A 21,500-nucleotide genomic window follows, 5' to 3' on the forward strand; every position below is an offset into this window, starting at 1 on the left:
CAAATAAATGAATATGGAAGAAAAAGACCAGAGAATAATAAACTTGTGAAAAGATGTTTATATTCAATCATAAGAAAGTGCAAATCAAAGAAAGCAGTACATCAATACCATGCTTTACTTTCAGATTAGTAAAGATAAAAAACATTTTATAACTGCCATTTTTGGTAAGAAAACAGGAAATCCCATACATTCTTGATGGGAATCTAAATTAGGCCTTTGGAGGATGATTTGGCTTTAACCTACCAAAAATGTAAAATATATCCTTTGATTTGGCTTTTCCACAGTTAGGAGCCTATCACATAGACACTATCACTCAAGTTCATAAATACACATGCATAAGGATAGTTTAAGAGAAGCATAAAGGTTTAAAAGAGACCTCTGACATCAACCCCTTTGGGTATCCTACTCTAGCCCTGGATAAGAAGTCTTGCTACTCCATCAATCCTTTTGATCAGTTTTCCCCGAGAGCCCGATCCCAGGCAGGCTGGCAGTTAGAGACCCAGCCACAAGCCTAGCAACTTGCTAGTCAACAGAGAGTTGAATTTTTGAGAAAAATGAAATTATTGAAAACTTTCTGGGCAGTTTATAAGTGACACATTGGGAGTCACTTTGGTAACATATAAGTCACCAAATTGGGAGTCACGCTGTCCTAGTGAAATTTCATTCCTTTTAAGGCTGTTGTGGTTGGTTCTTGGATATTCAAGAAAACTGTGAACAAGACCAAGGAAAGATAGGTGAATAGAGCTGAATCAATCTAAATCAGATTATCTTCAAATCTCAATTTAAATCAGATTATAGTCAAATATCAATTTAACAGTATCCTTTAAAATCTAGATCTCTCTCAGGACACTGGAATGTCTGAAAGTTCTTGTTTGATACAGACATCTCAGCGGCAAGATACTCTTGGGAGTTGTCAGCAGTCTGCTTGCTGCCTGGCTCAGGTTACTCGCTCAGGACAGGAGCAGAGCAGTGGGGGGCACTGGCAGTGGAAAGCCAGTCACTGGCAGGCCCGAGAGGAGTGGGGCTGGGTCCTGGCCCGGGGCGAGTGGGGTGGTTTTCTGGTTGCAAAGCCACAGCCATGTCACTCACCTGGGCCCTGGGTCTGGCAAGTCTAGTTCCACGAGGCAGAACCTGCTGTAAAGAACCACGTCTACCACATCTGGCAAAAGACGGTCCCTGGCCCTCCCTGGTGGTGCAAAGGGTGAGGGCGCAGCACTGCAAGCTAGCAGCAGCCGCTTCAGTGCGAGTTCTATCCCCTGCCCCTGAGGTGATCACATGGCGCGGCAGACCTCTCCTGGCCTGCCTGCTGCTCCCCTAGGCAGTGTACTGTGTTAATCTGCCTCTTCTGCTCCCCACTCTGTCTCTGGTGAAGCCTCTCACCGCCTCTACACCTCTCGCCTGCATCCTAGTTCTGTGTGCATAAATAAATCTTTAATAAAAAAAAAAGATGTTCCCCCAGTTTATGGAGCTGGGAAGCTGGGGCTAATCAGCACCGGGGTGGGGAAGGGTGGCATCTGCCTGAGCGAGTTCTTTGGACTTGGAGTGAGGTCCTTTGCAGAGAGAAAGGAAAAGTGAGAATGGTTTTTAGATGTGAGTTGCCCTGCTATTCCTGAGAAAGGAAATTCTCTCTGTGTAGAACTTCCTGCTCTGTTGAAAATGTAGCTTCATTTCTTTTACTTTGCAATAGAACTATTTATACCACACAATAAAACTCAATAACCAAAACCATTAAAAAAATCTTTTATATTAGTAGGTCCAAAGCCACAAGATACTATGAATGTTTGAATACAACTGGATAAATATACATACACTTGGTATGGGAATGACCTGCCTCTGGTCACCCTGAGGAGAAAGAAGAAAAAAATCATTGTCAGATTTGAAGAGAACTAAGATCATCCATTCAAAACAACTTCAAAGCACTCTTGGATTCAGGAGCCATGACAGTTCCCTCCCCACCAAATACCTGGGTGATGTTTAATGTATAGGAGGAACCCAGATGTCCCAGTTTAGGTACTGGGTTCCACTCTGTCTCCTAGACACCCCCTCCCTGGACAAATCAGGCTGAATTCCAGAGGCACATTAATCATCTTGCTTATTCCCAGGAATTTAATCCTTAATTTAAAATGCATACTTTTCATTGAATGGATTACTCTATGAACAGGCTTGTTTCTTTTATTTTTAAGTTAAATAGTTCTCTAAAAGGACTAAGCTTCAAGTCAACACAATATGCAGGGAAAGAAAGACAAATTGCTCAGTTTACGGGGGACCCTGGTCACCCCTGGTCCTCTCCTCTCCTCCCAGGCCCCAGACATGGGGCAGCTTTCCCTTTAAAGGAACAGAACCTGTATTGACAGGGAGTCTTAAGAAAACTCAGGCCCCCAGAGAGGGCCTCAACCACTCCTCAGCCCTGGAATGCCACACATTCCAAACCTGGTTGATGGAAACACTTCATTTCAGTGTCACTAAGAAATGTGAATAAAAGAAAAAAAATGAAGTGTTTCCAGTTTCTGTGTTTCTTTCATGTCTCGGGACAGGAGGGGTGAGTAGCAGCCTCCCAGTGGCTGATGAGGAGTGGTCCCCCCACACTGAAGGGTTTGTGACAGATGTACCCATTTCGATTAAGGGAAGCAGGGGGGGGGGAGGGGGGTCACTGTGACAAGTGTCTGCTCTGACGTAGGCCCTACCAGCAGCTTCTCTGGCATCTGCAGTCACCAGTCCTGACATCGGCAGGGGGCAGCAATTATGGTCTCCTCAGATCTTCTTGGTGGCTCTTTCCTTTTCAGGAAACTTGGGGCTGGTCTTAGGGACTCTACATTGTCTTGGGTCGCTCAAGGCAGAGCCGTGCTGTTCTCCATCATAATGGTGCACTCAAATCATACCCCGGTTTTCAAGAACTTGTGCAGAACAGTTCCTTTCAGACGCTTTTAATAGCCCTGAGTCTGGGCCTAGGAGCAGACCACTGCTTTTGCTGGGGAGAGTTAACCAGATGCTCATAAACCCTTGGTGGGGTGGGGTTTCTTAGCCCCAGAACTACAGAAACCTAGACCCTGTCACTCTTGCTGGGGGCGGCGGCGGGGGGGGGGGTGGTGGCCCCTGTGCACTGTACTGTAGGATGCTGAACAGCATTGCTGGGCTCTGCCCACTAAAGACAGCAAAGCCTCTCCCTCCCCCCAGCAGTAGCAATCAAAAATGTCTCTGGACATTGCCACATGTTCCCCGGAGGGTGAATCTGCCTCTGGTTGAGAACCACCACTCCTTTTCAGGGAGATGCAGCCCCCCACACAGGTGCACCTTCAGTACCACACTTTTGATGAGATGAGTGACCAGTGGCAGGATCTCACAGCCACACACCTGGTGGGCTTGACAGAACAGACTGACTGAGTGGGCTGTCTACACAGATGTTCCAAGTATGTGAGTGTATGCACAAGTTGGTCTGTGTGTACAAGTGAGCGCTCAGCCATCATATAACTCTATCTTTGTCCTTGAAGGTCCTCCATGGTCTTTGTTAATTAGGGCCTTCAGACAACCGACTCTTCCTAGGTTGCAGGATCCTTGCATTGGGGGGAAGTGGCTTATAAAGGTCCAGGTCATGAGGGTGATAGCAGCAATAGCTGCTGCCCCAAGTCCCCACTGCAGAAGCACCTCGAAACTGAAAGCCTCCAAATCTTCATTTCCCCAGGGCAAAGTAAACACTTGAGGTGGCTAGAAACCTAGAGGCCAGCTGTGGCTCAGGCCTCCCACTTCCTCGGGCATGCTGAGAGCCAGGACAGCTGCGGCTCGGCAGTAGAGAACTGAAATCTGCTGCAAACCTTCATGGGCCTGGGGTTTGGGTTTCAGGAGCCCTGGCTGCAAAGGGCAGAGGGCCCTCTTCTGGAAATGAGTTCCCCACTTCAACATGGGCTCTTTTCATGGGGTCTGGTCTCCCACACTGAATCGGCAAGTGTTATGCAAATGATGCAGAACCCCCACTTCAGATTTATCTAAGTCAACTGAATTCCTTAAAAAGCTACTTTGATAGGGCCCTCCCTGGTGGCGCAGCGGGTTAAAGCACAGCACTAAGAAGCTTAGGCCACTTCCGCATGAGTTTGATTCCTGCCTGTCCCGGAGAAGATCCACATGGTGAGGCAGACCTCTCCTGACCCGCCCGCTGCTGCTCCCATCAGCAGTGTACTTCGTTGATCTGCCTGTTCTGCTCCCCAACCTGACTCTGGTGAATCCTCTCACCCTCCGCATCTCTGGTCTTTACCCCAGTTCTGTATGAATAAATAAATAAATCTTAAAAAAAAAAAGCTACTTTGATAAACACTAACCAGCGGAAGTCCATGAAGGAACACGAAGTCCAGCTGAGCTCAGCTCCCGTGAAGGACTTTATCATCTGATACATACAGTTGGGGATCCCAGAAAGCCTCCCAGTGGGTCACACCACTTTCTCATGTCATTTCCTCTTGGCAGATACTATTTTTTAACTAACTTTTACTATAATGGCAGTTAATCTTTCCTCTTTTCCCCCCTCTTGACAGACGTAGGATATAAAGTATATACCTTTCACTAATGGGATTCAGAACAGAAGCGCCTTTCACCTGGGAGCAGGAGAGGACGAAGTAAGAAAACCCTGGGGACATGTCAGAATCTGTGGCCACAAAAGGGCTGACAGCTGTGGACTCTCATACATATGCCACTGGTAGATTTTTCTACACCAAGGGAGAGGCAGGTTTAATATCCCTTAAGTCAGGTTATCTTTTAGTTCCACCCCCCCCCCAAACTTTTTAGCTATTCTTAGACATTTTCCCTCCTATATGAGTTTTAAATCTTTTTTATCCAGAAACACAGCATATTCTTTATGAATAAGAGCCACCATGTAAAAACCTTTTCATAATTTTATTTTTTGGTTTTCAGTTTTTTGGGTTTTCTATGTAATCATGTCATTTGCAATTAAAACCAATTTTGCATCTTTTCTATACTTACATCAAATATTTCATCTTCAAAAAAATTATTTCATTTTCTTATCTTTCACTAACTAGACATCTACTAGTAATCTGCCTGTGTTATTAGCTATTTTTCCCTCATAAAACAGCTTTTTATCATGTTTGAATATTATTTTTCTGCGTATTTGGCATTATTGTTAATTAGTATTGCAAGGTATGTGGCTATCGTACACTAAATGTATTAGAACTTTTATCATAAAACATCCTTTCTCTTGTTGCATAGTTTAGAGCCTTGAATTCTGTTTTGTCTGACATTAATATTACCACTTTGATTTCCTTTTTAAAAAATCTGCTTTGTCTATTTTACCCACAACTTTATTTTCCACCTCTTTTTTAATGTCATATAACACTAACCGCCTATTATATGATAGTCATTAGTACTATTCACCAAATAATTCCAGCCATCTTTCTGGACACATGGTAGAATTATACTTCCACGTCCTTCAAAGTTGGTATTGTCACATGAATTGCTTTGGCCAATAAATTTAAGGCAAAATGAGGCATATTACTTCTGAGTGAACTTTAGAAGTCAGTGTGATTCACCACATTCGTTTTTCTTCCTGCTGAGACCATCACCGAAGCAAAGAGATCAAGCCTTCTTCAGTGTAGGTCCATGAATGGCATAAAACAGTTATGCCAGGGCTACAGAGCATGTGCACTGTGGCTGGAACTATAAAACCCATGAGATTTTGAAGAACTACTAAGGTAAAAAGAATGAAAATATGATAATATGTTCTACTGACTACTTGCCAAAATAATTCCTTGGACATCTTGGGCTAACTAAAAGAAATTACTACAATTAGTTTTACCTTTTATAAAATATTTTTTTAAATTTGGCAGCTAGAAAATTTAAATCCCACACATCATATTTCTGTTGAATTGTGCCACAGGGTAGAAGGTCCAGTCAACCTATGATAAACATGTAGCATGAATGAAAAACCAACTTTTGTTTCAAGTGTTTGAAGTTTGGGGGTTGTTACTGCAGGGTAGCTGAACACACACTGACCAGCGCTCAGTCCTCTTGCCTCCTTTCTGAAATGAGCTCTTCTTGTGTCGAGGGTAGGAACACACTGGTCTAAAATCTTTGCCTTTCTGGCCCACTGTGCTGCTGGAGGGTAGCCATGTGACAAAGTGCTGTCAACAGACAGACAGAAGGCTCCTGGGATTTTCTGCGAAAGCGCAGACTTTCCAGGAAAGGCACAGACATGGCGGGTGCTACTGCTCCCTGTCTCCTTACTTCAAAATGTAGATGTGGTGTCTGAAGCTTGTGACTGACATAATAAACTATGAGATGAAGGCAAACACGCCAAGGATGGTGGAGCAGACAGAGGTGAAGACTGAAGAGCAGAAACGAGCGGGCCCCGGAGCGCCTCCCGGGGCATCTAAGCCAACCCCAGAAACTACGAGTCCTGGACGTTCTATGTGAGAAAAATAATCCCCTATTTGTTTAAGCTAGTATTTGTCAGGTTTCTTTTACCAGCTGCCAAAATCATTCCAATCAGATACAGGCATATTCTTGGAACAGCATCCAGGCAAATTTCAGACAAATTTGTCAAACCAATCCAAAATCTTGATATTTTGTTAGGAGAATTTAGCTTATTAAACTTTATGCCTGCTCTTTATGTTAGGTTTATTGTTTATTATGTTATCGGTTCTTTTCCTCGTTCCTTAATTTTCTAATTGTGCTACTTATTACAGCTCTACTCCTAAGAGTTGGTTATTCTGCTTTTTTCTATATTAGATTGTAACTGAGTATCAGTGCCACCCTTTCTCCGAATCAGTACCTATGTGAACATGTACTACTTCTGCCTTAGTAGAGAAATGGTTATTTTGGTCACATATAGAATTTTTGGCTTGTAATTCCTTTTTCCCTGTCGCCTGTGACAGGTTTTCACAGCCTTCTTGCTTTCAGTGTTGCTAATGAAACTGGTGCTAGTATAACTCTCATTTATTGGAAAATAACTCGTTTTGGTAATTTGCAAGATTGTTTCTTTATCCTTGAATTCCTGAACTTCAACAGCATATACCTGGCGTATACCAGCTTGCCCTAAACCTGCAGGAGGCTTGGTAAACCTTTCAATCTGCACATTCAAGGTTTTTTTTTTTCCAGCTCAAGAAAGATTTTTGCCTTCACTTTTCTTGCTAGAACTTCTATTTCCTTGCAGGGTAGGTCTCCTGGGTATCTCTTTTCCATACCACAACTACCATCTCTGTGCTTCTGGTCTGCACGGTATGACATTTTTTTTCCACTTGCTCTTCCAGAACATTAACTCATTGCTCAGTAATGATCATCTCATTCTCCTTTTCCTCAATTTATTCAATTTGTATATTGAGAAAATATGGAGGGCGGTCATAGATTTCTTTCTAACTAAAGGCCACAGAAGTTCTCAAATTCATTTCCTGAAATAATATTTCCTGAGTTGTCTATTAAAGTCCTCACGAGGAGTCTCATATTCTAGGTTCTTCAACTTGGTCATCTCAGTTGTGGCAAATGAGGGAACATTGCAAGGAATGTTTTCACACTCAGCAGAACCCAAACTGGCAAACCACAAAGAGACGAAGAAAGTCCTGTGCACTGTGCTTCTCTGGGGCCACACACATCCTGTGGGCACCAGGCCCTTCCCAAGGAGGCCCACGGGCCTGCCGGCCGCTACAGCTCACAGGGCTTGTATGTTCAAATGTGTCCTAGGCCTACGAGAAACAAGCACTGTCCTCTGCTGGTGGCTCCCCACTTTTCAGAGCACCAGAGCGAATGAGCCCTGTGAGCTTTCTTTCCCTGGGAAATGGCAGGAAAACTGGAACCTCTGGTGTACTTTCCAGCCTGCAGCAGGCTCATCTGGGTTTATCCAAAAGAGAGTTGAAATGGTCAGAGTCTGAGATCAGGAAGTCATCTTCCCAGAATTTATTTTCTACTCATAAAATAATTAAAATTTATTTTGTAAAAATTGGGAACAGGGGAGAGAGAGAGAGAGAGAGAGAGAGAGAGAGAGAGAGAGAGAGAGAGAGAGAGAGAGAGAGAGAAAATGAATAAAGGAGAAAATCCTATATATAATATTACCAGTCTGAGATAATCTGTTAAGATTTTGGCATTTATCATCCTCACCTTATAAATGCTTGTGTGCATATATAAGAATATCTATAAACACCATAGACTTACTACATATATATATTTTATTGCCCTAAGTGTCATATTGTGACTATTTGTTTAAATCAGTAATATTTACAACACATCATTTCTCATAGCCGTGTACTTTTTGCTTGTATGGTTAGTCTACTGGTCTTTTAATTGTTGATCATCAAGTTGTTTCAACTTTGCAATGTTAATATTTGTGCTTAGTACCTTCTGGTTAAATCTTTGCATATCCCTAATTATGTCAACAGGTAGAACTGAGGGAACAAACAGGAATATTTTTTAGCTTTTAAGATCATATTGCCAAATTTCCCTACAGAAAGGTGTTACTAGTTAACACTGTTACAATAACCAATTTATATCTTCCTTCTTTCTTGTCGCTCCCCGCACAACCCAAATATTATTTAAAATATCTTTTATATTTTAATATACAGCAGAGGGTATTTTATTTAGTTTGCATTTATTTGATTACTAACCACAGTGGACAGCTTTTAATGTTTACTGGCCAGCTGTATATCTTATTTTGTGTAATGCCTATTAATGTTCTTTGTTCATGATATTTGGGAAATAAAGTTTCATGAAAAGTTTTGTGTCCTAAATCGCTACTCTCTTATACCAAATAATGCTCATTTCTTTCTTCAGTATTTTTACTTGAATTTCTGTGTTAACTGAGATCGATACTATCTATCACCTCTGCTTTCCTTTTGCCTCTATTTGTGCAATGTCTCTGTGTATTATTTTGCCGTTAACTGTTCTGAGTCACTGTTTATCAGGACATGTCTATCAACATGTGGGTAGAATTGCTTTGCCTGTTGTGACAACCTGACTTAAATTTTTTCACTTAGCACACGTGGGACATGTAACAAATATGTTTGTTATTAAGCAAGGCATTCCGTGCCATTTTGTGCTTATCTCTTTTCTGTGTCTGTTTTTCCTTTTGTCTTTCCACTTCCACGGGGCCTTGCACTTCATGTCAATGTCCCAAGAGAAAATGTTACCAGATATGAAGTGAACTTTATAACTCTCATGAACTAACTATATTTTTTGGTTGCTAACTGGGAATGACTGAGATAACCCTTGAACAACAAAAATGACTTATTTTTTTGGTGATTTCAACTCGTTAAGTGGTTGTGGCACACGTATCGCTACAGACTCTCGCGAAGACTGTTTCTCGGGGGTGGACAGAAGCGCAGCGACAGCAGTTTTGCTGAGAGTGGAGTTCCCGTCAGCACTGACCTTCTGAAGCCCACCGTTCTCCTCCACCAGCGGCGGAAGCACACTGGGGCTGCTGGCGGGCGCGGCCTCCACATTGTAGTCACGGAAGCAGCAGAAGAAAGAGCTCAGGATGCTGCGGCTCCTCTGCTTTTTTAAGCTGACGTTGCACTGGGATGCTGGGGGGAGAGAGAGAGAGCACAGTGGGCCTGACGGCACTTGGACTCTGTTTTAATGCAGTAGGAAAATGCCCTGACTCCAGGAGACGCAGAATGGGAACATGAGGGCCCCTAGGAAGTTACCCTAAAGGGCTGTTTGTGCGATATCTGAATCCCAGAGGCCAGCTGGTCAGTGGAGACCCGTCCTGCCAGTCAGGCCCCACCCGCAGGCCCGAACCCAGCCGGTGAAGTCTTCTGCTCCTGCCCTACACATGCCTACAAAACAAAGATCCTCTCGGGCACTCATCAGACTGGACACTCCAAGAAGTATTTCTCCTAAGGGTATGAAGGGTCTGGAACTTGGTTCTCAGACACTCCTTGGTCACCATGGAAAGGACTAAGTTTATGGGCTAAGATATGAGATGTGTATGACACACAGGAGTCCCCCCCACCGCTTCTGAAACACTGCCTTTTGTCGTGAAATCCATGAGCACCTGGCCCCAAAGAACTCAGGGGTGAAGGTGCCATTACAATGAACCCATAAACAGCAGCATTTGTGGGGCGGAGAACACATGTACTCGTCCTGGGCTGAACTGACGGGGCAAGGTCCATCTTCATGAGACACGGGCCACTCTGTGCCATAGACTCATTCCTTGGCTTGTCTTGGACAAAAGCTCCAGAGGGCATGCTGGATATTTTGCATTTATTCAGGGCTCAAGACAGGCCACCACAAGCCAGAAATAAAAGGTAGAAAGCAGGGAAACACACCCTGGGAGCAGAATGACAACTTGGAGGGGCAGCAACGTGGGCTGTCCTTTCACATACCAGGCTGGTGGTCAGCCGTGCTCTGAGCAGAGGCCACAGGCAACTGGACCTTGATAGAATGAACAGAGGAACCCACCATGGGCAATGCCTTAAGTGCTTATGATAACAGTCAGTTTATCTTTCCCAAAGAGCAACTCTGACATGACCACTCCCTTTGTACTGAAGCTGACTGATTTGTTACCTCTCAAGAGACCAAAAAGTGCGGTTAACAGTCTCTTCTTCATCCAGCAGCAAAACCAAATGCATTCAGATGGAAATTATGAAAAAGCACTGAAAAGCTGTTTTGCCAGTGACTCCACAAGCATGGGTGGTCTCTGGCCTGGGTTTGGGCAAATGGCCCAGTGAGTGTGATTTCAGGATCTTCACTCACCACAGATGAGCTCTGGAGCCATACATCCCTGGGAGTTCTGGCTGTTTTACCGTCCTCATGAATCTTTGGGTCTTCCCCATAACGGGCAGACTCTTCTTATTTCAGACCCTACAAGCCAGACCCAGCGGCCTGGGTGGGCAACAGCAGAGGGGGAAGCAAACATGACTGTTTGCTGATGACCAGTGGTTTAAAATCCTCATCTCTAGTCATCCCAAGCAGTTTAGTCTACCCGATGAGAGAGGTGTCATTGCTTTTATCTTATTGCTGAGAAGATACATCTAGTCAAACTGTGTGCCAGAACTCAAACCAGCTGACTAGAATCTGAGGCACAGGCTTTCTTTTTCTTTTCTTTCTTTTTTTTTTTAAGATTTATTTATGCATGCACACAAGAAGTGGGGTACAGCCAGAGGTGCAGGGGGTGAGAGGATTCACCAGAGACAGAGCGGGGAGCAGAACAGGCAGATCAATGAAGTACACTGCCGAGGGGAGAAGCAGGCAGGACAGGAGAGGTCTGCTGCGCCATGTGGGTCGGCTCTCTGGTGGGGGCTTGAACTTGAGCTACAGTGGCTGTGGACAACTTCCTAGTGCTGCGCTTTCACCCCTTGTGCCACAAGGGAAGCCCCTGCCTCCCAAAGTATATGCTTTCTTCATGCACCATGCTGAAGACAATCTTGAAGCTACTGAGGTCAGATAGAGAAGGGAACGTGCCAAAGAGAGGGAAAACATTGCATAAAACTTATATTCAATAAACATGATTAGTGAAATTGTCTCGTTACTTTGGGTGTTCTGGTTTTGATGTCACACTCATAATTTAGTCAGAGGAAGATAAAATGGCCTCTTCCCTAGCTTACAGCACATTTCTCTGCACGTCAGCAGCTCTCTATTCACGTCTCAGCGACGCAACAGCCCTGCCAAAAGACACCTTCTTGAGATCCTATTTTCATACTCAGATCACATACATCTTCCCCATAACCAACTAATTAACAAACTTTTTTATATGCTAAAACATCCTAAACCTGGAGCCAGTGAACTACTTATAACTTTCACCATCTGATTACTTACCAAGTACAAGTCACAAATAGCACTGTGGGAGTCACTAAGTCAGCCTGAGCCAGTCGGGAGGCCAGCACCCCCTGAGTGGAACAGGCGCTTACTCAGGTTCTCCCTCAGTGCGCTGTGCCCGCTCTCACTTTACGGTTGTGGGTGGATCCACACCTCTTCCTGCTACTAAGAGCAGTTCTAGGGCCTTTGCAAACCACCAGGAGGCTGGGGCCTTTTCTGATCATTCTGGGCTTGGTCTGGTACTCTCCAAATCAGGCAAGGAGACCAGCCTCAGCTCAAGCCCACCCTCAGCACTGATTTGTTCCTGACAGACTCTTAGACTAACAGCATAACTGTCACCTCCACCCTATCTGCTGCCAATCCTTCAGCTATATTCCAGAAGGGCCCTTGATTTACTCATTAAACTGTCTGGGGAAGGGTTTTGTTGGCATTGAAAATCCATAGTTTAATGGACAAATGTTTACACTTTAACATTAAATTAAAAAAAAAGAGAGAGAGAGAGAACTGGGGCATCGCTGGTGGCACAAGGGGTTAAAGAGCAGAACTATGAAGCTGTCTGCAGCCACTGTTGCACAAGTTCAATCTCCGGCCAGGGAGGTGATCCACATGGCGTAGCAGACCTGTCCTGCTCCAGCAGACCTGCTGGGTGCTCCCCTCAGCAGTGTATTTCAGTAGATCTGCCTGTTCTGCTCCCCACTCTGTCTCTGGTGAATCCTCTCCCCTGCACCTCTGGCCTGTACCCCAGTTCTTGTATGCAAAAATAAATTAAAAAAATTAAAAGTGTTTATACAGAATATAGAGAAAAGTTTGGCAAAAAATAGACCAAGATGTTAAAGATAAGGTTGAACGATGGCTGTTTACATTTTTTTCCTCCAATATTTTCCAAAAATGTTTTATGATATAATGCTGCTCTAACAACAGGGGAAAACAAAGAGTCTTATTATGATTTCCTTCAGCAACTTTGTGAAGCTCAGTAGAAACCAGACTACTTCTAAACCTTTAGACTGACTCCTATGCTTTTCTACTCTGTATTTATGAGAAGACCAGGCCAGAACAGAGTTCTATGCTTTGCAGCAAATAAAGGTCACTAGTATTGAGGTCCGTGCCCACTCGTGGTCTGCCACATCGCCAAGACAGTGCACACCCCGGAACTTGAAAGCCAGAGGAGGCCGACATGGAATCAAGGCACCAAGCGAGTGTTCCTGTCCCACAACAGCCTCCACTGGCTCATGCATGCGGCAGTCCCACTCAGCCCCATCCCTCCCTGCACACACAAACGTGGTCCTGTGTCTTCTTTGCTGTCAATTAAGGTTTCACCTCTCAGCACCTGTCCTCACGCTCTTTTCGGCTGTTCCTATCGATAACACACAAATGACAGGTCTTCTGGAGGCCTGGGTACCTAGGAGCAAGTTCTTTATCAGACTCCCAACAGTAGGCTACTAAAGAGGGCTTACACACACATCCTGTGGTTATACTGGTCTTAAGAATACCTTGGAGGAGTCAAGGAGGAAGCAGCAATTTTGAACTGAATTTTGAAATGTCAGTCTAAAACATGCTGTGAAGGCTTTCATTTTGATCAGATTTGAAAAAGTCATCAAAAGTCATTCCAAAGCTTTCTGTAGCTTTTCCCTGGTAGCTTTCCTGCTCTTATCCACACCCACACCTGCCCACCTCACTCTCTGGTTTCCCCTATGGTAGACTCCTCATCTCTCTTGACACCCAACCTCCCACTCCTCCTCTCCTATATCCCCAATTTTCAATGAAGAATATTCTTGTTCTTTAGGACCTGGCCCAAAGGCCATCTCTGGGAGGAAGTCCACTGCAGTGGCAGTGACTTGTTCTTGGTCACTGAACTCCCAAGTAGATTTGTGCAGGACTGCCCTGTGTCAGTTCCTTACCTCTGTCTTAACTTCCAGGCCAGTTTATCCACTTGTCTGCTAGACACCTTCTGATGCTTTTCACCTAGCACATCCACATGGTCATATCCTCTCTTTTCTTTACCCAGGCCACCATCTTTTACTTTAAATGTCTTCCTCTCTCCCTGTGATTAAGCTTTGATATCAAGATAGCTCCTTAATCTGTTCCCAATTTCTTGCTCTTGCCATATATCCCAGCTAAGGGCCTCATGATTTTCAACTTGGACAATAGCTTCTTGACTTATTGGCATGATGCTGACTTTGCTCTCCATAATTCATTACTGGCAAGACCCACCTAGGTAAGGCCCAACAGGTGAGTAGACTCTGGTGATCACAAGCATGGCCAAGTCAGCATGCTTAAGTCCAAACGTGGACTCAACCAACAATACTATGGTCCCGTGAGAGTTACATGACTTCTCTGTGCTTCTGTTTCCTTATTTGTAAATGGGGATAACACAGGAACTCACTTTATGAGTTGTGTGATATCCTGTCTGCTTTTGGGCAATGTTGGCCATATAAATGTATTTGGAAGCTTTCCTCTTCAATTTTTGGAAAGTTTGAGAAGGACAGACACTGGTCCTCTTCAAAAGTTTAGTAGAATTCATCCCAGGACTTTTGTTTGTTGGGAGAATTTTAATTACTGTTTCAACTTCCTTGCTTATAAATAGTCTGCTGAAAATTTCTATTTCTTCTGATAAAATCCTGGGAGGTTGTACACTTCTGAGAATTTGTCTATCATGTCTAGATACAAGACTGACTCAGGGATGAGCTAGAGACATGATCTCACCTTGACCAAGGACAGTGGGCCCCAGGATTTATACCACAGCTATTAAAAGATCGAAGGTTGCTCACGTTTTCTGGGTATGCTAAGCTGGCAGGAAGCGAGCTGGGGCCATTGGGGAGCATCCTGTCACCAAGTGAAAACTACAAAACTACAGTTTTGTTCAACCAAAACTGAGGAAAATGTAGACGAGATAGGGAAACAGATCTCTGACATCATCTAAAGACTTGGTTTCATGGAACCTATTTTAAGTTACGTAAGAGAATAAATTCCTCACCCCCCCCCCTTTTTTTTAAAGCCATCACTGAGTTTATGTTATTTGCAAAAGAAAGAATTAGCTGTAAAACCCTAAGCTCCTAGGCAGGGCGGTGTAGAAATATCGATGAGCCACAAAGGACCGAAGAGCCAGAAAGGACAGTCTCTACCTCATCACACTCCTGCCTGAGAGATACTGGCTAATTCTTCTCCCACCTGAGGCTTGTTATGGCAGCACAGGGCACTGTTGGGGCCCAAAATAGGGCACTCTGCCTAGGTAGACAGGAGTGACTTCTTATAAGGAATGTCTGCTAAGCTGAGCTGAGAGTTTTCTAAAATTGTGGGAGGGGGCAGGAGGTGGGTAAACAGTCAAGTGAAAGAATCTGATGTGAGAAAATGGACAAGGTCTCTGAAAAATCAAAGAAGTGCTAAGGGAAAGAAAAGGAATTAAGGAGTGTGAGATAAAGATGATGTGTTCAAACTGACTTTACGGAAATAGGGACTGACCTGACCAGATTGTATGAAACGCGTCACTGTTTTCACTTCTGTAACTGGAGCTGCTGAGTGTAAATTTTAAATTGTGACTAATGCCGGCTAACCTGCATTAAGATTTGCAGGATATTTATTTATTTTTCATTTTTAAAATATATCCATTGCATCATCCTCACTTTTGCAGGATATTTATAAAGCAGGGATGGATACCATTTTGCATTTAAAGGCCTGGCATAGAATTTCTTATTTAAAAAATGACTTGAAATACAAGGTAAGGTAAGTGGAAAACATGTTTTGGAATTTCATTTGGGTGTAAGTCCCAATCCTGCCATTTGTTAGCTTGGTATGGCTTCCCCCACCTGAGCCATTCAGTGATATGGGAAAAACAATATTTATCCCACAGGATGTTAAATGGAAGCAAAACATGTATGTTTATGTAAGAAAAAAAAATCTACCCACAGGTTAAGATATAGCATCAAAGAATTATGATTGGTTTACGTACAGTGCTGAGTCTCACTGCGAATATTCAGAAGCCAGCTAATAATTTAAACAACAGTCCTCACAAAAACAGCTTGGCTTTCTGAGGAAACACGTAGGCAGGCCTATTTTGTTTCTGGTTATGTGATTTCTAAACTTAGAACTTGAAGTAGCTCTTTAAAACTTTACCTCCTATCCAATGGGTCTCTTCATATAATAATAATAAAATAGGAATAATGATAATACTACTAGAAACAAACATAGAAATAAAAACAGTTCCACATGTAAAGCTTAAAATGAACTCTAAGACTCAGGTCTTCTCTTGAAAGTCATACAAAATGTGGTTACAGAGACATGCCCAGGAGAAAGCCCACGAGGCCGACATGGGTTTGACTCTTCTGTGAGATGAGAGGATGGATCCAAAGTGCTGCCTGCCTGTGTTTGTGCCAGCAGATGGAGGGTGTGACTGACACAAGAGGGGGCATTTGTAATCACACTCTTATGAGGATCTGTTTCACTTTTGTGTCCAGAAATTGCAATGTTGACCCCAAATAGCCAGCATTTGTTAATTAGTGTGGTATCTGCTGATGCCACAAACTACTGCCCTTTTAAAGTTCTTGCATTCTGACTTGGATTCCAGATGGGGGAGGCTCTGGGCCACTCTGAAACCCAGGCTTCAGGATCAAAATCTCTGGGGTCTGCAGAGATTCAGAGCTCTGCACTCACCTGGGTGAGTACCTCCACTTCTCTGTCCTTCATCTGCTCTAACCAAGAACGTGCCCAGTGTCCCACATACTTCTCCACACATTCCAGCACGAACAGCTCAGGATGAAAATTAGAGAAGCTGATTGTGGGTGGAAATGCTTGCCATTCACTATGAATGCACCCCCAATCATTCAGGTTCCTCCACAAGTGAAGAAAGTGCATCTTGGCAGCTACAGAAAACAAAGAAGGTCTGCCTTTCATTTCCATGGGGTGCCAAGCCAACCTACATGCTGGCACTGAGGCCAGAATACCAAAGACCCACATAACAGAATTTCTAGAGGAAACCTCGTAACACATGAACTCTCCTGTTAATGTGACAAAGCACCTAAACCTGCCCTCTTTAGTCACAAGAGCAGATTAAAAAAAGCATCCCATAGTAGATTAGACTGTCCAAGGAGTCATAGCAGAACTTTAAAAATAAGCCCTGTACCAAGCACCTGCATGGACACCAGTGCCGTTAAAGCTGCAAAACTGCACACCCAGTAATTCCCCGAGGTGTGGAAATTTCTTCACACGTGGGGAAGTCAGAGCACATCAGAACTCTGAAGAGCCATACAGCTGAATTCACAACTACTTTGCTACCGAAAAAGCTAAACACCTTTCTGAAGGGAGGAGGGGGTTTAAATGAAAGCACCACTTCTCTTCTGGGATTGGGCTGAAATCTCTGGAAGGCACCCAGGGCCGTGGTTTGGAATGGGTGTCTAACAGGAAATTCTGGGCAGTCTATGCATACATTACATTCCTTTCCCACCCTAAAAGAGTGGTCAACAAACACAACTTTCCTCTGTTTGAATAAAAGGGAGACCACGGGAGGGGAGAGTGGGGAGAAGCTAGGGAACAGGATGCAGAGTTCAAAAGCAGATGTGGCCGCTGAGATCCAAATAGCCTTGTCTCCTGAAAAGAGGAGCTGCCTTTTGAGATACCCAGTCAGTCCTATTTCCAAGCAGTACACTTCCCCAGGGAATTCCATTTTGCCTGTCACTCTGAAAAAACAAACAAACAAAAACACCACCTTTGAGAGTTCATGTCCCACTGGAGCCTGTCACCAGCAGTGGTTCCTCCAGCTCATATTGACTCCTCCTGTCTGTCTCCTGGATGCTCATATGAGACTTTTTCTCCTGATTTGCATGAGAAATCCAGGGGTAGGATCAAGGGCCCATGGTTAAACACTGGGCAGGAGGAATTCTAATCTCCCAGGGTGCGTCTCCCCTGCTCACTGTTGGCTTGTACAGCCTGCACATTAGCTGATGGCCCCGTTTGTGCAATCATCTTTACATAAACCACCTCTGGCCTCTGTGGCGGCGGGCGGCAAGGATATGTGTGCCCATTATCCATTATTCAGTGAGACATGGGACTTGGAGCACATACAACCATGCAGCCAGGGTGCTGGGATAAGAGTCAGGGCAGCCTGGCAGTGGGGGTCTGCCCCTCCCTGATGCTTTTTTTTTTTTTTTTTAATTGAAATAACAGTGGCTTACAACACTGGCTACGGGTTAGGGGTGTAGGATCACACTCTTCAGATGCATGCTACCACACTTGTTAGGTACTCTTTTGGATTTTATTTCTACAGAGAAACCCTTGTTAGGTACTCTTTTGGATTTTATTTCTACAGAGAAACCAACTGTGAGGCTGTGTGCTATCTTCCTTCATGCCACACTTGGAAATTCCCAAATGGACCAAAGAAGCTCGGGTAGCTCTATCGGATAAAGGCAGACCTAGTGGCGTCCAAAATGTACCCAGGCCACCAAACTCCTTGTAACTCAGTTTCCCAAGTGGACGTCTCTGCCGGGGATGTCCTTCCTCACTGCCATGCTGAGGTCACCCACTCTCAAGTCACAGAGCTCGATACAAGCCAGGTCTGGGTGAGTCTAGAATCTGAGCTCGTAACTATCACTATGTAGTCTGTTCTTCACATCAAGAGCCAAAATAACTAACGGAATAAAGGATTTAAATGGATAATGCACTTAAGAGGAAGTAAAGGTTAAAATGTAACAGTAATCAAATAAATGACTGTTTAAACAATGAGGTGTGGAGTGTTTCTATTGGTGAACAGAAATGACAAAGTAAAAACATAGCCAACTGTGATAAGGTTTGGAGAGCACAGGCACATTAATTTACATGTTATTTGCTGATAATTTTGTAAACTGAAAGAAATTACTTGAAAAACAGAGAATTAATGTATTAAAGGCCAGGGACGATGCAGACAAACAACTGCATGTCGAAGAGAGACCAGATACTACATTAAAGCAGTGCACAGCAAATGCAAGGACACTGGGCAGCCACATGAAACCGCCATCGTGAAGACACGCAGGCAGGTGTCTGCGGTCAGGGTTAGGTGAGCATTTTGGATGCTGTGTGTGCCCTGTGCCTGCAGCTCTGTGCTATGCTTCTAGATAAGCTCTGGAAGTTCAGTTTCAGGGGCACAGAAGACGAGGAACCTACCTTGCACCCATCTGATTCCCCAAGACCTGATACAAAATAGGCCTTTCATAACAGGTATTCAATGAATGAGTGAATATATGAACAGAAACGCAGAACAATGAACATGACTTGACATATCAAAAAGGAACCGCTTCTGTGATTCTTCGAGAAAGCTTGGCCCAGGCAGCACACTTTCCTGAGAAGCCCTGTTCCCCACAGCAAGCCTTTCTCCTCTAAGCAGTGTAATCTATGCCACCCACATAAGGCCAACTCTTCATATGGAGAACCCAACTCACAGTTCTCTGCCATTTTTAGCAAAGATGGCTGCACCTGCTTCCTATAAAATAATTAGCACACGTTTTCAGAAAGAGATTATGTAAAATTCACCAATATATGAAGTAAGTATGGCTGTGCCTATGTTTTTCTATCGTTTCTCAGTTTCTACAATCTCCGCCACGTATAATGAAAAAATCTTTTCTTTTTCATGTTTAATGAAAAAATCCTTTTCTACTTAATAAAATATATGAAAATACTTTCACATATCATCAGCTATCCTTCCATACCTTATTTTCATTGGCTGTACTATACACTGTGCCACAGTTAAATTAACTTTGGGCATTTATGTTGTTTCACTTAAAAAATGTGTCATAACAAATGCTGCAATTTTTTTTTTTTTAACAAGGGAAATAGGAAGAATGAATAGAGATTTTGCCATGGTGTTGACCCAAAGGGGAAATCCTTGCAGACAAAAGAGAAAAAAAAAATCATGGACATCTACCATGTCCACATAACAGAGTCGCTTGCACTGTGGCGGCACTGAAATGTCTCTCAGTGCATCCTGAGTCCAGTGAAAAGACTCAGAGTGGGTGCACCCTCCAGGTCTGCATTTTTTTTTTAAATAACAGTTTATTTTTACATCATTTTGTACATTTTTTTTTCCATCTCAATTGTAATCCCCGCGGGTTTCCCATCACCAAGTCACCCGTGTGCCATCACCATAATCCTGTGCACTTCCCTCCCCACCCCCCCGTTTTTGATCCCATTCCCCACTCCACCCCCACAAAATGTCTCTGGTATATGGTTCATTATTCTTGTTATTTTCTCACCTGGTCTATTATATTCCTGCTATGAGTGAAACCATCCTGTATTTTCTTTCTCTTTCTGGCTTATCTCACTAAGCATGATCTTTTCCAGTTCCATCCAAGTTGTTGCAAAAGATATGTGTTTCTCTTTTTTGGTTGCTGAGTAATATTCCATTGTATATATGTACCACCTCTTTTTAATCCAGCCATCTACTTTTGGGCAACAAATACTGCAATTTTTAATAGGATTCTGAGAAAATCTAGTTGTCTACACTATTGGATAAGGCATACTATATCTGCAGTATGGAATATTATGCAGTTGTTAAAAAGAAAGCTGCAGTTCCAAATATACTGATACTGGCTAACACTTCTGTTAGATGTTTCAGCTGCTGTCTTATGTATTTGACTTACACGGAGTCACTTAATCCTTTTAGAAATATTACTAATAAATAAAAACTATTATTAGAATCACTTTATAGATGAGGAAAACTAAGGCCCAGAGCAATTAATAAATGTGTCCAAGATGACACAGCTGGTAAGTACTGGAATTTATTTGAACTCAAGTTGTCTGTGTTTTCAATCCTTGCATTAAAATGTGCACTGATAGCAAAGCACAATCTAAAGTAAATTAAGTGAGAAAAGCAGGGTAGAGAGAGTACACACAGCATCTACCATCAACCTCCAAATACAAAAGTAAACAAGTTCACAAAACAAAAGGTGAGAACATGTGTTTATGCTTATATATACAAAGAGTATTTCTGGAAGAGTTGATAAGTAACTGGTTGCTTCAAGACACAGAAATGGAGATAGAACTGGGAGGGAGGGAAAGAGAGTGATTTTTCATCTTTCTATATCCTTTGCATTTGGTATCATGTATTAAAATTATCATGTATTAAAATAACAAGACTACATTGTGTATCACACATTATAAGTAAAAAGTAAGCATGCCAAACATAATACTGCAGTGAGCATACAGTACATAATCTTTACATACATGATTTATTATCCCTTTAAAATAAAGGCCTCGAAGTGCAATTGCTGGGACCATAATATTTGAAAAAGATGTCAAGTCTCTTGATATCTATGGACAATCTGTCCCTGAAGGCAGGTTAATGTGTATGCCTACCCTTGGGAGTTCCACAAAGGCTGGACAAAAAGCCTTTACCAATCTGATGGGTAAAATAACAACAATGTTGCTTTAGTTTGCATGTCTGTGATTGCCATCCAAGTTTTACAATATTTCATATGCATTTTGGCCATTTCTATTTCTTCCCTGGAGAACTGTGTAAAGAACAACAGCTATATATGTGTACACACACACATAAACATATATAGCTGTTGTTATGTACAGATACATATACGTATCTGTGTATATATAAAAATATAAATAAGATTGGGGAGTCCTATTTTCTATTTTTTCTTTGTTATGTATATTTCCTTATCATGTATATGAGACACCTATTACAGGCATAATTTTTGGACTGTTTGATGCTAGAATTTGTCTCAGTTTTATGTACTTTACTTTTGCATATACTGGTTACTTTATGTTTTCAGGAAGTCAAATCTAAC

The 21,500-nt window shown here is 43.0% G+C and overlaps 1 protein-coding gene across 2 annotated transcripts in view; it reads right to left on the reverse strand.

The window, feature by feature from the left end:
• CTDSPL (CTD (carboxy-terminal domain, RNA polymerase II, polypeptide A) small phosphatase-like) overlaps nt 1–21,500 on the reverse strand; it is a 106,434-nt gene that overhangs the window by 16,768 nt on the left and 68,166 nt on the right. Inside the window, exons 2-3 of one of the 2 annotated variants that reach the window (XM_004676314.2) lie at nt 9,352–9,506; nt 1,810–1,842 (exon numbers count right to left, since the gene is read on the reverse strand). In XM_004676314.2, the coding sequence (XP_004676371.1) occupies nt 1,810–1,842; nt 9,352–9,506 (188 nt within the window). The remainder of the gene's footprint in view (nt 1–1,809; nt 1,843–9,351; nt 9,507–21,500) is intronic. The other variant, XM_004676315.2, reaches the window with a different exon arrangement.

The sequence above is a fragment of the Condylura cristata genome, unplaced genomic scaffold, assembly GCF_000260355.1.
Source record: "Condylura cristata isolate star-nosed mole 26May11 unplaced genomic scaffold, ConCri1.0 scaffold00004, whole genome shotgun sequence".
Lineage (NCBI taxonomy): Eukaryota > Metazoa > Chordata > Mammalia > Eulipotyphla > Talpidae > Condylura > Condylura cristata.